Source organism: Neodiprion lecontei, chromosome 3 (assembly GCF_021901455.1).
Source record: "Neodiprion lecontei isolate iyNeoLeco1 chromosome 3, iyNeoLeco1.1, whole genome shotgun sequence".
NCBI lineage: Eukaryota > Metazoa > Arthropoda > Insecta > Hymenoptera > Diprionidae > Neodiprion > Neodiprion lecontei.
Genome location: NC_060262.1, coordinates 26221601 through 26246726, shown reverse-complemented (window position 1 = coordinate 26246726; position 25126 = coordinate 26221601). Strand labels below are relative to the sequence as shown.

Here is a 25126-nt window from a genome sequence, read left to right as displayed (position 1 = left end):
AATTTTTTTACTATCCTTCTTCTCCTCCTCTACCCCTCGATCCTTTATGTACACGAAAATGTGTGCTATCGTCTCGTTTTTGGAAACACCTTTCAAACAGAAGCTCATAAATCTCGGAGGAGATCAAAACTCTTATACGGCTGTTGGGCGACTCGCTGTATAATATTAACTCGAGATAAAACTCGCCTTGACAGTTTTTTTTTTTTTTTCTTCTTCTTTATTACTGATCGGCTTACGGATGTTTGAAAAATTATTTGTAAGTTAGCCTGCAGCTAGGTATCGCAGAATTGAAGTATGAACGTTTTCCAACTCGCAGGTTTTGTGATGCATTAAAAAATGCTCCGAGAGTGTAACAAATTTGTGTTAGCCAACGCCTTTCGGCCCTGTTACATGTATCACTTTTCGCACAACTGATAGATACGATTAGTTATATGAACAGAACTTTTTTCTGTCTTTTAGATACCGAATTTCCCAGCTTCCTTTCGGCTAAATTATTTTTTCACCACTCGCGAAATCAAAGATTCGAGACTTCAAAGTGTGGGTGACCGTATGCTTGATTGTGGAAGATGAATAACCTTCTCCACTCTAGCTACCCGATTTCTCGTTTGACTAACGACGAGGCTCGTATGAAATCAATTATTTGAGAGCTGCTCTGAATGCAAGCGGGCTACGCTTGAACCTAGTTTAGCGTGGCGTGAATTGCAACGCTTCCCCAACGCCGTGCAGGGTGCAGAGTTTGGGGGCGGAGACAGGGTGAGGTAGTGTGAGAGAGCGAGGACGAGAGTGAGAGATAGAGACAGAGCAGTTAGCATGCTAATTCCGAGCGGAAACACTTAAATTCATTACACAAACTACTAATTGCCTGGATAATGAGCCATTGCAAATCACTAACAATGAGGGAATAACTTGTTTTCACGAACTTCCTCCTCGTGGCTGAGAACCCATTGCGGGATTGATATTGTTTGCGGTAATAGGACGAAGGCTGCAATGTAACGACAAGTTTCACCCCTAGGGATTATTCAGACGAGAGAAAGAAAGTCAGATCTTCAAAGCGACTTAATTGTTATTCCCAAGGATCAACTCATTGGCCTTACCTATATATATATATAGTATATATATATATAAGAATAACTAGCTCGCAGCGTCATTAACGCGAACAATCCAAACAAGAAATTTGCGTAAATATATATTCCAAAGGGCGCTGGCACGCTCTGAATAATGCATAAATATTAAATTTCTTATCCGAGGTAGGAGACAAAGAAAATAACGCTATTAAGTAAACCTCTGTAAAATAAGGAAGTAGGTAGGTATTCCTGCTGCAGGGCTGATTCAGTAGGCACGGTGGGTTTCAGTGGCTGTGGATGGAGAGTGGTTGTATCTAATTTAAATTCTCAACATAAAAAGCTTGCAGAACGCGAGGGAGGGCGGTTCGACCTGGGGTTGGGGTTGCACTGGGGTGAGGAGGGGGTGTGGATCCTGGCCAAGCCACGTGCCGCTGTGAGATTCATTCCGGTTTACATGGCCGCTCGTTTCCCATCCGCGTCCTTCCTGGCTCTCTGCATCTTCGAAATTCTTTTCCCGTTTCGACCGCTTCTTACACTCTGCTTCCATCTTCATCCCAATCTCCATCTCCATCTCCGTGGCATATCCCTACCGTCTGGACCGCGACACGCATCCAACGGGATCGAGGTTATCAGGAGAGAGGAGAGAGGAGAGAGGAGAAAGCGAGAGATTGGCCGCGCGGAAGTGGAAAAGAAAAGTACACGCTGCTGTGGCGCAGAGCAGTCTCTTAACACAATGACTTTCGTTAACGACAATTCCGCCGATGCTTCTTATTCGCTCGTTTACATATACCCGTCTCTCTTCTCTCTTTTCTTTGCTAATTTTCTCAGCTGAACCATATTTCAATTGGTTTCAACAACAACGTACAAAAGAATTTGCCGGAGCAAACAACAAGTATCCCGCTTTATTCTCACCCTGGAGGATTACATGTATAGTGGAATCTCATCACAGGCTCGTTCCTATATACGATTCGCAATAAGCTCCCGGCGGTGTTGCATTCAAACTCGCTGAGAAAACTACGCGAAACCGAACTTTCACAGGGCATAAAATAATCGGAAGGTAGATTGAAATTGCCAGACGGTGCACGGAATAAAAAGACGATTATGAAAAATAAAAGTACGATACATCTCATTCAGACGCGTCAGTATTATGAAAAGAAGTACGAGCCAGCAATCTTTCCGTTGAAAACTGCATCTCGGATTTTCACTATGAATCGGTAAATTTTACATTCGCTTAATTTAGAATGTTAAATGGATATCAGAAACATGTGCATCCTAACTGGATCGCCGAAAATATTTTGGAACAATGACGTGATCAAGTATTTCAGAAATCTGGTTTTTCGCTTCCGTATAAAAATGTTTTGAAAGTACCGCATTCCCCTGCATGCATTTGAGTAGGTCATTTTTTATCAGGCGCACTCGTATGATGAATAAAATATAATAATTAAATTTTCGACGCACCCAGTTCTCGCTGTGGCTTTACATATTATGCGGCCATTTTTTTTTTTTTTTCACAAAGATGAAGCAGCTTTGTGCATCCAGGATAAATCATTTAGATGTATAAAGTTTGGTAGTACGAATCAGAAGCTCGAATGTAATTGATTTTCTAAATTACGACGCAAGTTCCATTCCCGATTACATAGTTTTGGTCTATGCTCGTTTTTCATCGGAACTATTCCTAACTGGTTGAGATATCAGTAACTGATATCAAGGATTCCAGTCTTCGGTTTGAACAGGAAATTTCTTTTTATCCGAAAACACGAAAACCACCCACTAAAATCGTCTTGGCGATCATTGCCCATCCTCTTGCATCTTGCAGGACGTCCACTTCTAAGCCATTTACCCGTCTTTTCGTTGTTCAGTCATCAACCCGACAAAGAATTCAACGGGAAAATTTCAACGAAAAAAGACACTGGATTGCATTAGTTATACGCCATACTTGTAAAAAGGCCAACGTCCTCGAGAAAATTTGTATTAGGAAATCACACGATTCGTGAAAAAATTTTACACTAAGTAACGGAATAAGTTGAACAAATTTTAAACCGGATCATGACACGCAAAATCTATACGCTTAGAACTATTGTTAGCAAATAAAAATCAATGTGGCATTACGTGAACTTTATTGGCAAATATTATAAATTCTATTTTTACTGTATTTCAGTTACAATCAATTTACTTTAAGTGCAAAATATTTGTAGCTTTAAATGATTTGTTGATTTTAATTTGATCGTTCACACTGTACCCATGCTATATAATTTCTCGGTATACTTTCTTGCGATGTGTCCGCATGCTTCATCAGAATATTCGCGAATGAATCGTCTTGACTGTCCATCAACCCGTGATGCACATGCAAATTACGTTTCAAGTCAATAAATTCTACGATTCGGTGATAAGTGGCTTGACCGTTTCCCGGAAACCAATCTCTTTATAATTCTTCGCGATCCGCCTTAGATCTCAAGCCATATTCCACAGGGCTGAGTGAGCATTATATTACCAATTATACCAATATAACCTGATCAACAAAAACGTAAAGAATTGAAGAAAAGCTGGGCATTGAATTGGAGCGTCTAGATTGAAAGCCGGGCGAAAAGTTTCCCCCGCGCGTTTACAGGTACAGAAACTCTTGCCGAAGCGCAAGGTAGAGTCAATTTTGAAGAAAAGTTATTCAAAAGTTTTGCCGCAGTAAAAGCTGCGCTCGAGCCAAAGATCCCGTGTAACTTGGCACAATTATATTATATCCGATCAAGTTCGGCTCGGCGCTGCATGGCTTAAAAACGAAAGGGGTTTCAAGGAGCGATTTTCACGCGATTCTCCTCATCGACAAGATCCCCGCAACTTCGATGACGCGATTCTTCGTTCATTGCGCAAGCACGCGTTTCTGTTCGCGACGGTCCTGCTTTATACTCCCGGCTGCCACGCCGCCGCCTCCAGCGGGCAAAATTATTGTGCAGTAGTCGCGAGGTCGTCGGTCCTGTCAGTGGCACGCATCTCGCATCTCTCGGCTGCCTCGACAAAGGAAATTAATTATCCATATCCTCGTCGACGTCATTTACACCCCTCTATCCTCTGCATTCCCCGTTCCTCCTTTCTCCCCTCTTTGTTTTCTCCTCTTACCCTTTCCTACGTCCCTCATTCGCGAATAATTTTCAACCATCGTTCCTTTCCAATTCGTACTCTGTAATGATCTTCTCAATGATTTTTTATTTACAGGATTCACATGATTAGTACACTGGGTATAACTTATTAATTCATGTAACGAAGAAAATCTCTTGCTAATCATCGTGAGGTTAAAGTTCAGAACGTGCATTTCAATCATATTCATGTAGGACAAAAATCGTATTGTGAAATTTCAGAATTATCTTTAGGATTCTGTGATTCATTGTGACGAAGCAATCAATCATGCGCACGTTTTGCAGATTCGACTCACCTTAATAGTCATGGATTATTTTGAAAATAGTAACGGTTCACCAATAATATTCTTATATTAACGTGACTAACTTCCACCTCGTACCTCATCGAAGTTAACACGCTAAGAATCGTAAAGATGCGTGCTAAATCGTTATGTAGAAAACGGAATATATTGGTGTAAAAGATAAAAAAAAAATGTTATTCGAAAAAATTTATTTCAACACAATAAATTGTTATTTCCAGTGAGTAAATTGTTTTTGCAGGTTTGTGTGCAAGATGATGTTTTTCGGGTAAGTGTGGGTATAATGAGTTGACTCTTGCAACGTTTCTCATACGGGCGCAACAAAATTTGGGTGGTAGGTACTTAAATTTCATTGTTCAGTTGAGAGAGAGAAAGAGAGAGAGAGAGAGAGAGACAGCAGCAATACCGAAATGCAGAAGCAGAGCAGCCACGCCATCCACCTATCGCGTTATCGATTCACGAACCGTATTTCCGGTAATTCGCGATGCTCGCGTGAGCGATGCATTTGTGCCATCGCCGTTCAATATACACTCGCATTACGTGTGTCAAATATTGGCGTTATTGTGTAACTTGGCTTCGAATCTTTCCGCCATCGCCGTTTCAGCTCCTACAGTATACCCCAGAATTCGATTTAAGCCAATGGCTTTGCTCGAACGAACCGAACTCGGATCGGCGTTTTGTGTCCTGCCGGCTAAACTCGCGACACGTTAACCCGCGCCTCGTTTTCGTCGTTACCCCGATAAACGGCGCAGATTCTGCCCGGGCGTTTCCTCATCTCCACCACGGCACTATTTTCGCAATTGCATCGGGTTGTAAAGTAGGATACGAGATTGCCTGAAGCCCCCCCCTTGGCGCAGGCTCGTTTGTCATTCCATTTGGCCACTTCAAGGATGAAGCTCTTACACACTCGCATACACACGTGAAAAAAAGCTCTACGCGGCTGACCCACTTCCACGTCGATCTGACAAGGAACATGCCGAGTGAAAGCAGTTTCTCCAAATTGCCATGCATACTTGATTAGTCAGTGAAACGAGTAAATATTACGATATACTTATGTTCATTTCAACGTCAGCAGTTGTGTGCGGAATTGGATAAGTTGACAGTGCTGTCAAAAATTTTCTGCTACAATAGAACTGTTCAAAACTGTAAAATTGGTTTATAACTGTGACAGTGAAATATACACTGCAGATAATTCGAAGTCAAGTTTTCGGATTTCAGAAAAAAGCTTGTGTCAAACAAACGTATGTTCATTATTTTAAACACGATAAGAAATAGATATTTCGGTACATGAGCGATTGAACCAGTCTTCTTCCTAATGTGTCTGACGCTAGTTTCCGGTATAATTAAACGTACTTCATAGCTGCGTCGTATTGCAATTACGTCCGCCATTTCCAAACAATTCGTAGTCAAATTCATATGATATACGTATATGTATAATGTAACGCGGTGTAGGTGAAGAAGCGTTGGTGTGGCGGATACGAATGCAGAGATGAATGCGAACGTGTAGACCGAAGAACGTAGAGATCCATAAACGTATAAAGTAATTATAGCCTTGCACAAAGTGTCTGTGTGCGGGGAGCAAAAGCAGTCATGTGATTTCACTGGCGAATCATTGCATTTCACCGCATTCAATGGGATTATATTCTGTCGCATACATTATCGGTATTCCATTTATGGAGATCAAGAATTTCCCCAGGAATTTAGTCAATTTTCATTCACATTCATGTTCGATCAATCTAAATATCCGATATCAAGCAGCTACATGGCCATATGTATGTGAGGACGTAAACATATATCGCATTATATGTGATTATATACGCAATGATTTTTAACTCGTTCTATTCTATTCAATAAATAAGACAATTGCAAATAAATCATATATTTTTATTTATTTTTTTTTTTGTGAAAATCGAATGTTCGAGATCCCTAAAAAATGAAATGTGTATCCAGTATACGTGTTTAACAAACACATACACAGACAATGGTGATTTTCATTTCCGAAATAATTATGCCTAGAGAGGCCCGAGGCTGTGAGAATTTATAATGCTCACAATGCAGTGCAACTCTGCTAGTTCAAATTAGCATGTATGTAGCCGGGTTGCACCGCAATAGCGATAAGTTTCCGTTATATGCATGAATTGGCATTTATTGTGAGCACGTACCTACTCAAAATTTACGGATTTTGTGCAAGTGGCGATACCGCGAAATCAATGCCAGAAGGCAGGGATAACGATTTTGCCTGATTCCCCCTTGGCGAAATTCACTACCATGGGAAGTTGAAACTGGGGGTTAAGTGTATGCAGGTTTGAAAATTTCGAATTCACAATTAAACTAAAAACGAAAAGATGCCGCAGGCAAAAACAATTTGAATTTTGAATCGTCATCATGCGCGGGTACGCGATTCGATACGATTTCGGATATAATCATCGAGTAGCTAATTATTTCCTGTTGCCATTGGCAATATTCGCATGCACTACCCTCTGGTGAGATTATACATATAACGTGTAGTTAGAGAAAGAAATTGAGGAATTTTGGTTTTTTCGAGGCATAGATCACTGTCCGACAGCATCGGGCGAGTTCGACGAAACTATTACGCCGCCCTATTGGTTCAGAGGCCCCGATATGCGAAGGCTTTCCTTCCTTCTCTATATTCCATTTCATCCCGTATACATAATACATCGCCCTCTTCGAGCAGGCAGCCAGGGTAGATTTCTATCAAATGTATTCTTATTTTTTCGCTCGATTTAACAGGCCGCGATGGAAAAATTTTCCTTCGATTCCCTTTATCCCGAGTCATTAATCTTATACCCGAAACGAAAAGGACTCCCACGCTGGAATTGAATCATCGTAACAGTTTTCCCCTCATCAATATTTGTTAAGGAATCACTTTTTCCCTAACATTATACGCTCAGTTTCGTTCCGTCACTCCCTTCCCTCATGTTCTCTCCCACGCCTTCCAATTCCGGTACAAATTTCTTCTGACCCGTCCCTTCGACCAACGCATTGTTCGATGCTGTATAATCGTTTTTACAACCGTTGTTTCTTCGCTCCCGGTCATTTCGGATAATTGAATGAATACGATCACGCGCAATTTTGTTTACATTTTTCGCACGATACGATGCCCTGCGTTATAACGTACTCTGCCGGTATGATATAACAGGAGGATTGTATATTCCGAATCACAATAGTCAGACGTGTGTCCCTATGATTTAAACATATCGTTGATAGCCTAGATCCTCGGATATCTCGCCTGCACCAACGCTCCGGCGCACTGCATGCATATACCTGTACATATTATATGCGAATATCTACATCGACGGCGAAGCATGAAAATTCAATAACCAATAAGGCTCGGATATATAAAGGCACATGAATGCATAGATGTGCATAGCTGGAAAGCTGAATACGGGGTATATTAAATTTTACAGCAGCTACTGTGCAGGTACCGACTACAACTCGGTACGTGTGTTACAGCCTAGATATTCGTCATATTCGATTTGCATTCGCGTCCCTACTGAGTGCCATTTCGGACTGAAAATCGTAAGAGTTTAGACGGAGGTGTGTTTTTTCAAGGAATTCGGCGAACTTTCGCTGCAGAGCAGAAGTTTGAAAATCGGATTATCGAAATAACGAATACTAGCTTATTTTCCCCGGAATCGTCGAAGCTGCAGCAGTGCTGCATGCGCGAGAATGTTTGTGCGCTACGTTTTAATTCCATTTCACGTTCACGTTCGGCTCCGTGATATCAATGAATTAGGCGAACCATTACCTTATTAGATGGTAAACGTTGAATAACTTTACGGAACTTCGGGATTGGAGCGATAAAACTTTCAAGTTTCTAGACTTTGAAGTCGAATAAATCGCGCAGAATTTTATACACCCAAATCGAATCCCTCCGAACAAGCCGTTTACATAGACGCTGAATATTTTGTCAAAAATATACGCAGATATCCGAGGAAATACATGTTTAAACAGATCGGCTTGCCAAAGTGCCGGCCGGCTTTGCCAATAGCATAATGCATTTTCAACTGAAACTCGTTTCCCAGTCTGTGACGGCGGCGGGTGGATAGGGCAATGGTTTTTCTACACCTACGTTACACAAGCGCGAGCTTTTATCCACGGATTATATGTCTGTTACGGTGAATCATTTCGCCTCCGCATCATGCGCGGGTCAAAATATACTTAAAATATTTCACCCTTCACGTGATGCTTGAATGTTTCATGTACATATATTATACGTCTGACTCACTTATGGCTCGTTTTATTTATTTGTTTACGTCATATCATCCCTAGAAGGGTACTAGCTTCCTCAAACTGCTGAGCTTGCAGAAACATGATATTCTCTTTTTTTCTTCCGTCATTTTTCCTCTCTTTTTTCCATTCATTTGGGAACCTTGCCAGCGAGTATTCTGCCTGGATATGATTCTGACCCAAAAACGCACCCGGCAAATTAATAAATTATCGTACTTTTTTTCTCTTGGCTTCGCGCCGAATTACTCAGTATGCGTGGCCCTTATACTCTTCTCACGAACTCGGATATAATAAATATCGCGTAAACTTTTGGATAAACTCCCTACCCAGATCGCAGCTAACCGGTAAACAGATACAACATAACCAGCGATCATCCTCTGACGAAAAAACAATGTCCTGTTCGCTGTTTTTTTCGTACTACATGTACGTATGTATAAATCATCTCAATGATTGATCTACAAATATACACAGCCATGTATTTGATAAGCAATCTTTCACATGGATCCAAAACATTTAATAATAATTTCAACCGCATGAGGTAAACCGATCACAGGGATAAATAATGACAAATGAACAATAAAGTGCCCAGAAAGTTACTGAAATAAACGCTTGTCCTTGAAATTCTCCTCGCTTCCAATGCGGACAATATTGATACATCACTATTTAAAAGTAATGCAGTAAACGACGCGTCATTTTCTGTGATAAATCTATTCCCGCTAAATTATTGAGGATTAAATAACAAATTAAATATTACAAGTTGTATTTTACCTCGAAAAGATCCGTGCTCCATCGTAGCGTAGGTGAGAAGTTGAGTGTCGTACGATGAAATCTATCTCACTCAGTCTATTGTGAACCACATGCACTATCACTGGGCTTGAATAATCACAATTTATTGGAAATATACCGTGACAATCTTGAGAAACGATCAGGTGAATCAGTAAAAAAATTCAAATTTCGAATCAAAGACACAATATGATACGCGAGAAGAATTCCAATGAAACTATCAATAAACAAATGTTGAATCGATTATTGATCAAAATCACAATCCGATGTGCAAAATAGTGACAAGGCTAAAAGTAGCAGCCGGAATTAGCAGCCAAACGTTCTAACATTCATTCGAAATAAGGTAACGAAGTCCACAAATCAATATTTTGTGATATTACTAGAATTACGAGAGTAAATCTGAACTGCATTTTTCTATTTCCAAAAAGTTTAACACGTTTGGCTGCTAACTCTGCTGCTAGCTTCGGCTTCATAAAATAGTGATTTGCTTCTGTAATTCAGACTAGCACATTCACATGATCACACCTATTTTGATTAACTATCTCAGCACGACGTCACTGTCACGCACGAAACTGCATCACTGTATCTGATAAACCATTCTCACGAATCGCACCTGCGTAATATGCGTATTATACGGATACTTCGCGATAATAAATCACTCGCAGAGAGCATCCCGCCCCGTTTCCAGACACAGACTGACATCCAGGCAGCTAGAGTTCACCGGTAACGATCGCAAGATCAAAATATTTTCGCCACGATAAGGCGGAATAACACGGGCTCAGTGTGCCTGATGTCTTAGTTACTTACAGTGTGTATGTTTATGCTCAATATTGATGGCAGAGTGTATGAAGATTTCATCAACGAATCTTTATACAGATAATCTAATCCTTCGTGTCTCATTGAAGGTCTCGGTTCAGATCGTGACACGCAATTAGTTCGAAATTCGAAGATTTTAACGTTTGGAAAATTCATTCGACTTTTCTGGAACGTACAGACATAGAGATTCTGTTTCCCCATGACATGACGCTGCTTACAAAAAAATTGCGTGTACAAATATTTCGTCAAACAGTTTGACGAAGATTGTGGATCGGTTCGAAATCTGAAGTGTGTGGAAACATAATTTCGGTAGCAACAGTTCAAAGCACCGATATTCAACGCATTATATCATGTAGATTTATGAATTTAATCATCTGTACTTCCGCTCGCTCGACCAGGTACTAAGAATTCGTAACTGCCCGCTGTAGTAGAATCCGAGTCGAAAGAGACGTCCAGGGAAGAGATTAGGATCTACCTAGGGTCGGATCGCCGTCAATCGCTAATGGCGGCGCGCGTGGTGTCGGTTAGAAAATGCGCTCAGGCCGTGAAGCAGGAAGACATCAGCGATGCCCTGGAACCGCGCCCATCGCGCCCATGGGGTCACATTTGCGTTTGCACCACGGGGGAGACATAAAACCAGATAATGGCAAAGTGTAATTAAAACCCGTAAATATTCGCAACGTAGAGCAAATTAATTTATGAATCAATTAGGGAGTCGCGTTTAGATATGCTATCGCTGCTCGGGCACGCGGACGAACCGGCGAACGAGCGAGGAAGCGAACTCGAACAGGCTACCTACCCGATATCACTGATCCAATAAATAAGCTACAGATACCATCTTTCATTTCGATAATTATTATTCAGCCGGCGTTAATTAATTAAGGACGGAGAACGGAACGGACTAAATAGCGATAACTAACACAGACTCCACGTGAATCGCTCGATTTTACATTACGATAGTCGTAATGACATTCGTCCTTCCTCCGTCTCTTCTATACGGTTATCATTCACTGGTTATGTCGATTCGCACAGATCTATATGTGTAGCTTTTCGGAAATCTGATCGAGGACATCGTCGCGTGTATCCGACAATCTGAATAAATGTCTGATTTGAATGAATACAAAATTCGGACGCGTAAGTTATTTACCAAGTTTGGCAGATCTAATACTCAATCGTTCTTATGACTTCTCTTTTTACATAATTGTCACACGAAACTTTTTATTCAACTTGCACAATATCTTGACGATTGAAGCTTATCAAAGTGAAACGGGATTTATATAGATATATACACATACATAGGTACACCAGCCATTGGCAATTGGCCGGAGCGGAGATACTTTTTATCAACAGCACCCTGGTAATTATGTGACAATTAACTTTAACGACATTCCGTTATTCCGGTTTCCGAGGAAGCATACGAAGCATGTGCCATCAGTTTACCGAACCGGCAACAACGAGATCGAAATCCAATTACTTTTTAATATTGTTCGGAGGCGAAACGGAGTAGCTGTGCGTATAAATGTTCGTGAAGGGGTGAGTCGTGCCGTGGATGCAAGGGTAAGAGGACGTCACTGCGGGGGTGAGAGAGGAGCAAATTGTTGAAGGTGATCGAGGGAGGGAGGCAAGCGTGAACATGAACGAACGAACGTGTAAAGTCGCGGTTACGACCGCCGCGGTGAGGTCAGCCGTTTGAAAACCATCGGGTGAAAAAGCTTCGGCGAAGCTTAGGAAACACACTGAAAATCCCGAAAGCTCGGAATTCGACAGAGAGAAAAATAGCTGCGTACGTGTTCAGGATAGCAATAGCATCAATTTTTATTCGCGGCTCCTTTTTTGTTTCACTTTCTATTCCAGTTATTCTATACATACAGGAGTCTTGGAATGCGAACGTTCTGAACGCATCTTTAGACGCTCGCGACGTCGCGACGCTCGGGTGTAACATCCCACGTGGGTGTCGTTACACGCCATTGCAGGGTGGATAGGAAAGTGGTATCGATTTCCGTTGCAATTATCATTACCATGCTAATGAAACGAATAATACAGCTCAGGTGAGCAGAAGCATTTCCAATATCCAGCTTACGTTGCACCTTAGGTATATATATATACATATATATGTACGTATATGCCGTCCGAGGCGAGAGACAGCAGGGTGAAAAAGTTCGAATCCGCGCGGTTGAATGATCCTTGTGTAATTTTGTTCAAAATTTTCATTGTGATAAAACAATGAGAGCCGGAATTCGGAGTGATAGAATTTCGGAAGTTACTATCTTATCTCGCGGCAATTCGCTCTCGGGAATTATACTCGTTTTCCGCGGCGTATAAAGCGGTTCTGTATGTATAGTATATACGTTTTACACACACATAATGTATATGTATACGAAAGATAAAAAGATAGGGGGAACAAAGACGGGATATAACGAAGTTGGCAAGGGAATGATTCGCCGCGCGACCCTCTAATCAAATGGCGGTCTAAGCCCCAAAAACCCCGAAACGTGATGTTGCCTCTCCGGGGAGAGAACGTGCAAAGATACCGCGGTGTGAACGACCCCTGCATAACAATATCGATACTCGGAGAGTAAAAATTTTTTTCCTTCCACCCAAGTTTCAAGCGCAAACTGGCATCGCGCCGGAACAACAATAACAACGCCCGCGGAACGCGAACTCATTAACACCGATTGTCTGTGCATGTATACCTGCTAAATGAGTGTAACGACGGGGGATTTGTTTTACCTTTTTCATTACAAGTTTTATCGAGTATTTCATGATAATTAAATACAGTCTCGCGAGGCGGAGCTCTGTTTTACGGATTCATAAACAGCGGAATCAGTTGACTTGCTAATTAATTAAACCCTACAACGAAACGTTGTCTGTGTACACGTGTTTGTTATTACGTGACGTTTCGAATGTGAAATTTTAACAAGCGCGTAACAGCTGTGTGACGCTGAAAAAGGCACTGCATTTAATCCGCGTATTGAGTTTAATTGGCACATGTAACTCATGCGTATGTATAATTGTGTACCTACCTACGCGTATTCGCTTCGAGTCTTGCGAAGCGTGGGAAGCCGGAATTTCGAAGTAATTCTTCGACGTCTGTCAATGCATGGGTTCGTAATATTGGAAACAATATTCGATCGCACAACTTCTATAAATAACAATCACAAATGAGGTTGCTGAGGCATTTGTTATAGGTGCTGAAGACGGAGAAGGTCTGAGGTATGAGATGTGAGGTTTGAGAGGACCGCCAGGTTCAAGGACGGAAACAAAAGTAGGAACTGCACCAACACAGAGTGACCACTAAACACCCAACAACCAACAACAGCAGCCAACATCGAACACCGATAAACCAACGTACTAAACCAACGACAAACGTCACATTGTTATATATATACAACAGAACTTAGTCAGCGAAGACTGAGGTAGATAGTTGAAACAGTATAATAATATTAAGAGTAATAACAATAACGATTATATAGTACAGATTGCATTATCGTATACATATAAAAATAATTATTTATACAAACGTGAATGATACGTAATCGTGTTACGAGAGCACACGGAAATACGGTATATACAATACTGATTTTTATCGGGCGATTGATGATTAGCAGAAAGTGTCGAACAAGATCGCGAAAGTGAACCGTTAACATATGATAAAAGATCAGAATCGGATAAGGAACTTGAGAGTGAAACATTGGAAAGTTTCGACAGTTTTAATGCGATGCCTGCCCAGTGAATTCGAACACAACTGCGTCCAAATTTGCCTTCACATACCTAGACTGCAGTATATGTCATGGAACATTTTTGTAACATAAAGCGATTGTAAATACATGTAAGATAATGTTTCCTGAGCAAGCAACGTAACTTCGATACGCCATTTGATCCGTGTGCCCAATGTATAGAATTTTCCAACAAACAAATGAAAAATGGTGAGAAGAGAAAATTAAATAAACAATTTGCAGGTATATGTGGGTATGATCGTGACGTTACAGCTGTACATAACATCGACAACGATGACTCTAAGAACAGCGTGACAGTATATAACAATATAATAAACGTAAATAAACAAAAATTGAACAAGGAACATTGCCAGATACTCCGACTAGGGAGGGTAGAGTAGTGACGTACCACATTTAGTGGTAGCAGTAGATAGTAGGTAGTATTCGGTAGTAGTAGAATGGTAGATAGTTGGTAGTTCGTTGTTGGTAGTTGGTTGTTGTTACATTTCGCGTTGCGGACACGGCAAGAAGAAGAACAGACCGAGGAGGTGTGCGGCGCCCCCGGCCAGCCGGTCGCTCATCACACCCTGAAACAAAACAACATCGTCACACCGTTCCCGTCAGAGGGATCTTGAGCTGCCCTCCAATAGTTACGCCCTGCAATAATCTAAGAGGGAAAGTTAGCCCCAAGGCAGGGAGGAGATTCGGCGAGAGGGCGAAGGGGGCGACGGGGAGAGCGTGAGATATACGGAGCATGGAGAGGGAGCGAGTGAATTCGGTCGATGGGTCGATAGGTCGTTGGGTCGAGAGGCACGCAGCTACTTCGTCCCTCGTGCAATTAGCGAATTAGTGTCTCCCTCTCTCCCTCTCTGCCGCTCTCCCGCTCTCCTGACCACCCTCCGTCCCACCCGTGATCCCTCTCTCCCTCCGGCGCCCACTCGACATTCGACTTCTCGGCATATACATAGGCTAGATTTATTCCCCCCTGCAGAAATCCGAACGGCGTGAAAGCCAAGTGCCTGGGAAAGGCAACACGTGCTACCCGGGAAAAGATAAAGTAACGTTTGTTTAACCTAAAAGCATTTTCCACCTCGTGCTAATATAAACAGCTGTTTTCTCTGCTAGGCAACAGCTGTTTGCCTCGAAAGTGTCACATGTTTTGTTAATTGGCCGAAGTCACACTGCACCCTTCAATTACTATTTCGTTACGGATCTGTCACATTTCTTTATCTTTACAGCTCACAATATGGTCGGTACGATAACTTACTGTTACAAGAAAAATTTAGTTAGACTCATTCGAGTAATGCTTTGTCGAGATAATGAAAAATTCCGTTGTAACGGAATGTTGGATTTCGAAGGCAAGGGTTGAGTGTAATCAGAGTGATGATAAACGGTATTACTCTTGTGTCTTCCCATCCTCTGACTCTTCCCGAACACACATACCGCGTAATCCAGACCGGTTTACACAAAGAGGGTAAACAGATATTTTTACCACTTGCAACACACCCAATTGCGTACTGTAATACTTGAAGATAATATTTGAGCAGAACCCTCTGGTTGAAAAATATTTCTACATGTCTGCGTCCAGACCAGGCCAGCCACAAAAATTAATGTAATTTCACGCAATAATTTTCAGGGTTCGATTACATTCTAACATAATACTTACCATTAATTGTAAATGCATATTATGCTTCTCAAAGAAAAAAAAACAAATATATGTATATATTCACCATTGGTAAAGTAGCCGTTACAGGATTTTTTTCTATTCGTCCGAAAATGGTTTTGGATTTAAAACAAAATTCTCTGATTTCCGGCAATTAAAGACCCCCTGCAGAAGGGCAGTAAATTTAAGCGATCGCAGAAATATTTCGAAGACACAAGTTGGGGGATTCGAGTATCGTTTTAAGCAAAACTCGTAGTTATTACGTACACTTGAAATGCACTTGGAATTTGGAATTTTGTTGGAATTTTCGTTGGCTTAACGGTTCGGGAAGAAAAGTAAAGTGGATATAAGTAGGCGGTGGGCGTGTGTGGGGGTTAGCAGGGGTGGAAAAGGCGGGAAGGCGGTTGCAACTTTCCCGCTCAGTCGACGAGACCTGCATACAAAGTGAACTTCATAATACGCGGCGTACCGGGTACCTACACGTAATATTTACGCCTATTCATTTCCATGCATTTGCCAGCTACTGCTTGCCGGTCCAGCCTTATTTTCCCACCACGCCTCTGAAGTAATACAACTCTGCGCTATTCATTTCACTATACGAAGTCTGATGGAGAAACAGAACCGATGATTTTAATAACACCAAAGTGAGACGGGACCAGAGCCTAGATTAGACCTACCGCTAGGAAACTAGACGTGCCCGATGATGTAACCGCTTATACCAGTCCGCATAATATTCAGGTCGATGGATCAAGTAAGAAATCGTATCTATGAATATCAAATTTGTTTTCGCTGATATTGATACCTATACGTGTATGGACTTTCGGAGAATTCAACTTTTAGTTTGGTTTAAGATCGAGCGAGTTTCTATACGAGGAAACTTTATTGCAGTTGATATTACCAGTCGTTAATACTTCACCAGGGATTTCCAAGTCTTCGGTATATTTCGAAATCCCTCCGTGAATCAGAGACGCCAACTTACATCGCAAGCCATGTTTGTCAGCGGTTCCGTTTAAACAAACCTTATCGGTAAACAAGGTGCTTGCTTTCACTCTCGATAATCGCCTTGCGCTGTTTTATTGCTTTCACATCTGCATCTCAAAGTACTTATTGAAACTTCACAGCGAGATTCGAAACCAATTTTTAACACGTTTCGTAACAAATGCAGTATAAGAGTGTATATTGAATTTTATGTTACTCAAGTATTGGCCAAGGCTACTTTGAACTCGTCAATGCCTAATGATTTTAATATGTCTGAACCATATCCGGAGAAAGCTCAAAAGGATAGAATAACATTGATTCCAGCTAAATTTATGTAAAATTTACACATCGTGATCGCAAGTGATGGTATAATTTCCATCACCTAGCCGAACGAAATCGGTATTTAATGTCTCAGCATTGGTTACATTCCACAGATATTCAATGATACCATGATATAACCATGCGATTATAAAAGAAGGAAATAAAATAGAGTAACAGAGAGAGAGAGAGAGAGAGAGAGAGAGAGAGAGAGAGAGAGAGAGAGAGAGAGAGAGAGAGAGAGAGAGAGAGAGAGAGAGAGAGAGACGTAACGCAGACACGGTACGACTGTAATCGTATGTTGTCACCTGCAGGACTGCGCGCAGTGCAGTTGTCAGGCCGAGTCAATGGGTAATCTACCTGGTCTAACCAACTGGCTATTTCACTAGCTATGCGTAGTGGCTGCGGATGGCGAGAGGGCCAGTGGTGCGGTTACAGCAGCAGTGGTAATGGTAGGGTGGCGACCAGGCCGATCATTGCCGCATGTACGCGTATGCCTGAAAATCGAGCCAGCAGAGATCAGCCGATCCGTAGGGGATCTTCGGTGCAGGTCGATTGCATGCTGGACCCAATCGGACGTCCGTTTGTCCGACCGGTACTCGGCGAGGAAACAGTGAAATTCCAACGACTACAGACGCGGGAAGATATCTATCAAGAACTTTCGAGTGGGACTGCATGGTCGAGAGCGGTCAAGAGCGGTCAGTTGTCACGGTTTCGAGGACGGGCTTGAACCTCAGCCTCGGAATATCAATTTCCCAGCATTGTGTTGGATTAGCAAGGCTGCTCTCGCTATACCCGGGTGTCGCTTTACCACCGAATTACCCTCACAAGCGCTTATACTGATCGTCAGTTCAAATCGCCTCGAGTACCAGCCACAACGGATGTATTATGCCAGTCAGTTTTACTATACGAGCAGAAACGTATAAAGCCGCATACGGCCGTGAATACTGGGATCAGAATGAACGATGAAATGGATAGCATGAATGTTTCAGTTCAACCGGTTAACACATGTTTCAATACCGAAGTGATACTCGATCTATGAACACCAAGATACTGTGGTGGTGGTAATTAGACAAATATACTTCTCCGAGCATGTGATAGTTAGAAAGTTTCTTATTTCACAATACCTGCTGCTGACGCCAGTTATGTAGGTTTGTAGTTTCAGACTATCTTGTCAACTATTGACTGCGAGCAAAACATTCTCCCGCAGATTAGTACCTCTAGATACCAGAAATAGATGATTCTGGGAGTTTTTTGGGACAAAATTTGCATTCCAGTAATTTTTTGCCAGGCAGTAAGATATCCTTTTCAGGTTCGGAAACAAAATGAGGTTATACAATTCAAGTATCGTCCTGCGCGGCTGCCCCCATGAAAAGATCTCAAATCGTTTTACGAGGGTAGTTTTAAAACAACTTTACGAGAACCGCGTGGAATTTTGAAATAAATTTGCATCAGTTTTACTGCCCCTAATATACATAACTACCAGTGTTTGGCACTGATACCCAGCCGGTAGTACAGTCACTACTGCGGTCTGGCTGTACAGAGGGATTTTGGTATACACTGCCTTCCGGAAGAAAAGATATACGAACTCTTCTTTATGGTCACTAGTATAAAGTATGTGCGCGCTGCAGTTCGAATCTTGAAGGGAGCAACTGCCTAAGAACAATGTTGCATCGCTCGCCGTATCGCAAGAAGAGCAAGAGTCTCTGCAAGCACACCTTATTCTCAGGTTTCGGATAAAATCTATGTTTCGGATTATACGTCAGGGATTAATATACCAACGCTCAGTCGTTTCGTCTGCGTAAAGTGAAAAATCTAAATTCCAGACGAGCGATCCCCTCCACCCTTTACGGTTTTGTCGTCCCCTCGGCAGCCCTCTACAGCCCATAAAATACACCCGGACCGTTCCGCGGAATTCCCTCTATTAACTCAGATTAAAAACAGCGAGTGTAATAATAACATACGAGGCTGAACTCGGCAAAAGGGTTCGAAGGGCCGAGTAGGAAGAAGGGGAAGGGACTAAATGGGCGGAGGGTAAGACAGAGAGCGTGGACCCATCGTGAGCCCTTGAACCGTTTCATCCACGCTGATGTAATTAACATACCTTCGGGCTAATACCCGCTGCCTAGGCCATTGCGTAGTCCGCATGGACGGATTATAGTCCCGCAAAACGTAATGAGAATAGGGAGAATCGACAAGGGTAAGCAATTGACCCGGGGAAGATGAGTAAAACGTAATGTAACATGCCAGTTCGCAGTTCTGGGTTTCGGATGTCATCGTCCCTCGGCAACCCATACCTAGCAGTATCACTTACAATTAGTGCTAGGGTGTACTTTATGCCTAGAGTTATTTTAACGACAATTCCTAGATATTACATGGGGGGGGGGGGGGGGGGGGGGGGGGGGGCAAATTTAAGGCTGGGTGTAGTATTTCACCAAGACCCTAAGGATGGCTAAGGTTAACTGGCAGATTTGGGAGGGTCGGCTATGAATGTGCCGGTGCCGTTACTCACACGCGGAATTGGGTGGAAATAAGAAACAGCTCGGTATAATTTTGCTGAAATAAACGCCCGAGATCGCTGCCTACCTGTTTTCAGAGGCTGGCTGACTTCAATAACTCCGTAACAAGGAGGTTCGTGAAACTCTCAAATTGTTCTCGATTCAAAGTTTCTGAAACTGTATATGTGTATATCTAGAAGAGCCGAAACATTCCCAGTCGACATAATACGCCTGTCAACTCCAGGCTTCATCGTTACGTTTCGAAAGGCTGCAATGAAACGGTTAACTAAACTGCTAGCTACATGTTACCTGTCACTGCCAGCGCTTACCCCTTACGGAGAAAACGTGGAAAATATCATCACCTCTGATCACGGCTGAAAAAATAAGTGGCACAGCTTTAGGAACGTTAAAATGGCAGGCAAGTTCCAGCCCTTCACCCTGCTGCAAAGGCAGCTTTATCCTAGGATTTTTCTTCGTTTCTCTTTGTTGCGAGTACAATGATTTTTTAAAATGCAACCCACGAACGATCGTGAGAGCTTATTTAACGCGCATCCCTCCCCCGCCTCTGCTGCCCTCTCGCCAATAATTCTTTCACCCCTTTAACGGTCCGAACGTACATATTAGGCGTGGAAAAATTGATCTGCCAAACCTTGAGCCGAGTTGTGTTACATTAGTCTCCTTTTGGGCCACAACCAACGTAATACCTCGCAACTCTTGACCTACAAGTCTACGGTAAGAAAATTCAAGGGTCTAACCAAAAGGAATACAGTAGTTGACAGTGATCTCAATTCGAGGAGGCTTTCTGAGAAACATCCAATTCAGTTTTACACTTCTCGACGATCTTGTACCGCGAACCGACTGGATTTAGGTATGTGTCAACGCCTTTAAGATCGACGAGCAATCTGAATGATGGGGATTACAAAGCACACATGAGTTTGCGTTGGATAAACATAATATAATATGTAGCACAAATATGTAATTAAACATAGTGACTTAGTTGGTCAAATGATGTACGACGTTCGTATTTATACAATTGTAAAAGCTTACGTCTATTACTGGCGGAATTCGGCATTTAATTCGCAATCAGCCAAACATTGAACACTGCTTATTCTTCCTCCCAAGTTTACGTCAGAGAATACTTTCTACTGGGTTTGATGGGCAATAGTAATATTGTGAGATGACGTGAACAAATACGAGGCATAAACTGGACTCGAATTAAATGCGACGCCAAGATGATATATCCAGGTAATTTGTGTGGGGACCGGACGATTCGCAATTCGTACCTCTGACGAGGTCGTCAACTTTTCCTTTTATTATTCTGTAATTCGTCTCGGCAGGGTTACGATTGTTGTTTATCGTTTTTTGAAGCCTGTTCGTGTTGAACCAGACCTCCTCTTCGCCAATGTGGTTGACAATAACCTTGATGCCGCTTATATACTGCAAGGCCACTTCGTCCTGGGCTAAAACAACTACGTTCTCTGGTTTGAACGGTTTCTCTATGTTCCAGCAGGCGAGTGCCGTGTTTTGTACAAGCTGGAAGAATAAAATTCCTCTCCTCGAGGTCGCCTGAGGACCGGCTTGGCTTTGGCGCCGTTTCTTCGATTGAAAAATGATAGGTTCCTCGTATTGTGCTCGTTTCAATGAATCCGTATCCGTAAACTTTTGATAGTAGCTTGCCAATGAATTGAAGTAAAGGTATCTATAAATTTTAAAACACGTCTCAATTGTTTCCCATCGTAAATAATACCAGTCTAGTACTGTAGAGTTTTTCTGTCCGCTCGGAAGCAAAATGGGATCTTGTTTGTTTTACTACTAACTAAAAATTGAAGCAGAATATTCGATTTGAAAATTACATTAATAGAAGATAAAATACTGAATTCAACATGGCATACCTGGTGCTCCAAAATCCCTTAGGTGATAGTGACATACCCAAAGTGCCGTCAGTCAAATTGAAAGTATCATCAACGATAGTTATCTCCATAGCCTCGTCATCCGGGCCGAATGCATTACTTTGGGTGTTGTTGATTCTCCAGGAATAATCGCTTTTGAAATCATAAACCACAATCCCATTCGCATCTACATCCGCCATGTACAGAAAAGTATCGATGGGACTATCTCCGATGTCAACAATGGGCGTCACAAGAGCTGCAGCTCCATTCAACGTATGTTCATCTGGGATCACGTACTTGTGTATCAGCTGATCAGTAAACAGATCGAACACGAGGATCTTGGTTGGGCATACTCGTTCCGCACCGATTCTACCGATGTCTGTCACCCACAGTCGATTGTACTCATCGATCTGAATTGCAGGGTATATAATCGTAATTCTTTGTGAGACTTGACAAATGCGATGTGAAAACTGTACTGGCCCAACGTCAGGGTGCAATTGCACTGCTTCGATCGAATTGGAAGGTTGTTTGTGTTTTTTTTTCTATGAAAACTATTCTCAAACTTGAGTTCTTACATGGAAAAAATCAGTGATGAAAAAAAAATTTTGGTTCACTATCTATTGATATTTGGTCCTCTGAGCTTCCAGAAATATCGATTTTTATCAGAAATTATTATAATTGTAAATAAGTAACACGAACAGAACAAACTTTAGACAGAATCAAAGTGAAAACTAATTGGAAATCCTTGAATCTTAAATTTTTTATGATTGTACAAATATAATTTTGCAAATTGCATAAATTGTTTCTCTTTTGTAACATGAAAAATACTTTAGTTTTCTGCAATGAACTCTATGAATATTAATGGTTATCCAATGTCAGTTGGAATACGCTGTGAAACGATTATAATGGAGCGTCAATTAAAAGTGTATTTTCATTATGTAACTAGTAAATAACGAATGAACAAGAAATTGCGGTGGGTGATTTATAAGAAAAAACTGTGTCAAGATCGTGAGTATCACAAATGAATGGACTACCTCTCACTACCTTGAAATCTACCGTGAGGTTATTACGTCACTGTGAGATTTAATATTTTTCTCAACGCTTCTGATCGCGAAAGCATGAGTAGAAATTTTAACGACATACTCGTGCATTATCAATAACAGTGTACAAATGTATACTGCATTGTAATACTCCGTCAAATTATTGATCCATTCAAGATCATTTTTAATGCTTACGTTTCGTGCACAAGAATTCTTTCAGAGCAAATTAATCAACAAGTCACACCTCGTCAATTTTAAACACGGAAATCTATGAGAGACATTGAGTAGTGTGAGAAAAAAAACAGCCAAGGCTTTTACTCTGGTAATTATTAACAGTAAATCTATTAGAATAATTTGCAAAAGCCTTGAACATTTCTTGTTCACACGCCCTCCTGGAAGATGCATATCTATGATTAATAATCCTAACGTGGAACCAGCATAAAAGTACATCATTAGTGGAAATTATCGAGCTTCGGTAGCGAGTCGCTAAGAACGCTTCGACTACGATATTTACCGCGATTCTGTAAGCCGTGACAATACTGTTACAGTCGGTGAATCTGTGCCACGTCCAATCGGGATAAGGTTCCAGCAGAGGACCTCCTGGTCCGTTCACGTCGGTGATAGTTGACAATACTATTGGCACACCTTCCGGCCACTTTGGACTTGTCACAAACACACGACCCTTCCTATCGATGTCGACATCTTGGGTAAACGCGTTTCCAAGTGTGAAGTTATTCCCGACCAATTGAACACTCGGCGGTACCCAGTCCAGGTATTTCCATTGATAAACGATTTCCAACCCCGTTGCTCCGGCGTTTCCTGCCACCGATGTCAGCAGTACAACTGCCGAGACAAACCAAATACTGATATCCATTGCGCGTGCTGTTCCTCTTTCGTTTATCGTTTTGCGATTCCTCAGCTTGGTGTCATTTATCGAAGACACAGTTACCGTTCTATTAACGTCGACTGTCACACGAGTTGTGCGTACCACTGGACTGAGACTTACGCACAACCATTTCGATCACCGGATAGGATACTCGAGTGTGAAGTGAGAGGTGCACAGGAGCTCGCTAAAGGCGGTGGGGATATCGTGTGGCGGTCAGTATTCAAGATTCGCCTCGAGCCTTCGATTCATTCCAATTTGGAAACTCGTGTTCTGCAATGTAAGCCGTAATCCCTACTTCAAAGTCGCTCACATCGTTTGACTTTGGTCATTAGTCTACCTATTGAACATGACTCTTGTCTTTGCAAGACTACTTCTAATGAACTCAACAGTAATCGAAATGAATTTTCAATTTACTCGCAACCGATTGGCGTAAAAAGCAAAGCTTTGTCGAAACTAGACGGGATCGTAAAAATGGAGGAGAGTTTGTATTTTTTACGGCACAATTCATTGCCTAAATCGACTGAATCGTAGGTGAGGCACTCAGTCAGTTAAATGGTTAGTGGCAATTTCTGCTCAGAGTTACGGAAAATCAAGAAAATCATGAAAGTAAGATTTGAAGCTATGCCATTTCAGGAGAAAGTTTAGAAATATAGCAATCAATGAATGCCATGCATGACATCAGTTGTCTCGAAACATGTAATTTCTGAATAAAATGTCTACACTCGTGTTTGTTTCGCTTTTGCTTTGTAGAAACTACCACTGATGTCATAAAGCGCTGAATACCTAAGAATTCAAGTTCTGTCCAGAAGAGTTACTCCGGGAAGTATATCCGCCCACAGAAACATAAACACTGCCAACGTCAAGGAACCGTACGAAAGACTGACAAAACTCGGGAATTGCGAAAGATTTTACCATCCAATCCAGAGTCGCTGTGCATTATTTGGAAAAATAACCCCATCTGGCATAATTCAACCACCGCGCGTCTTGGTCCCAACGTTTTCTCAAAACGACATCTGAGTCAACATTTGATGTTTCGAACTCTCTTGATCTGGAATAACTAGATGATTAATACTAAGAATCAGCAAGTGCTGCGTCGTTTTCAATTCCTTTTGAAATGTTTTTGGTTTCATTGAGCTTGCAACTACTAGCAATGCAAAAATTTCCTGCTACGCTGTTGCGCAGTGGTGTGCAATCGATTGAATTCGCGGTTCAAAACTGACCATTACATGTTCGGTCGAACTGAACCACGATTACCACAAGGCTCTCAAGGGTAACAATTTCATGAATAACCTTCGCGTTAATTGGACCTGTCTTCCAGGAAGGCGAATTCATCACCTGCAAGGTCCAACAACGCGCTTAATCCCAACATCAAAGTTTGGTCAGTCAGTCTTGTTGGCCGAGAACCTGCACCAAGATTCCAATCTAGCCACAGGCTGATAGTGCATATTGAAATTGCTGTCTCTCTCCCTCTTTCGCCCTTCTCTCAATCTCTTTCTCTCTCTGTATCTCTATCATCAGTCTACTTCTAATCCTCTCTTCCCCTGACAGTAGTGTCAGCTTTCTGAATTAAACTTTTCTAGGCGTGGCGCTACTCGCATCTACTGGAACTTGAGATCATTGCCATAAGTCAGAGGCCTGTCAACCGATACTATGGTATATTATTTTGTTTCTCTTGATCTTGATCTATATACTTTATTTTAATTCCATTGATTTCTGAGGTCGCTAGTCATAGCTGTTTATTTTAGTGTCTGAAAAATTTTATTATGGCTAAATAAATCCAAGTGTGTATCAAGTGTC

General features: G+C 41.8%; 2 protein-coding genes across 9 annotated transcripts in view; both read right to left on the bottom strand.

Annotated features, from left to right (window-relative positions):
• LOC107223939 (CUGBP Elav-like family member 4) overlaps window positions 1-25126 on the bottom strand; it is a 530321-nt gene that overhangs the window by 369329 nt on the left and 135866 nt on the right. Inside the window, exons 1-2 of one of the 8 annotated variants that reach the window (XM_046733420.1) lie at window positions 10051-10192; window positions 9511-9742 (exon numbers count right to left, since the gene is read on the bottom strand). The exons of the other annotated variants lie outside the window; for them this stretch is intronic. The gene's annotated coding sequence lies outside the window, so the exon portion shown is untranslated. Of the gene's footprint in view, window positions 1-9510; window positions 9743-10050; window positions 10193-25126 lie in introns of those variants that run through there. 8 annotated transcript variants of the gene reach the window in all.
• On the bottom strand, window positions 20455-23481 carry LOC107223932 (major royal jelly protein 3). The gene is made up of 3 exons (XM_015663799.2): window positions 22958-23481; window positions 21407-21813; window positions 20455-21213 (listed from the first exon to the last, which is right to left on the bottom strand). The coding sequence occupies exons 1-3, from the start codon at window positions 23315-23317 to the stop codon at window positions 20730-20732; spliced, it is 1251 nt and encodes a 416-aa protein (XP_015519285.1). The 5' UTR covers window positions 23318-23481; the 3' UTR covers window positions 20455-20729.

What these genes read in the sequence shown, in the direction of transcription:
- LOC107223932 (XM_015663799.2), bottom strand. Translation starts at nt 23,317, where the DNA reads ATGGATATCAGTATTTGGTTTGTCTCGGCAGTTGTACTGCTGACATCG. An exon ending in TCACGGCTTACAGAATCGCG is followed by an intron (nt 21,814 to 22,957) that starts GTAAATATCGTA and finishes CCTGCAATTCAG; the next exon opens with ATCGATGAGTACAATCGACT. An exon ending in AAGGGATTTTGGAGCACCAG is followed by an intron (nt 21,214 to 21,406) that starts GTATGCCATGTT and finishes TAAAATTTATAG; the next exon opens with ATACCTTTACTTCAATTCAT.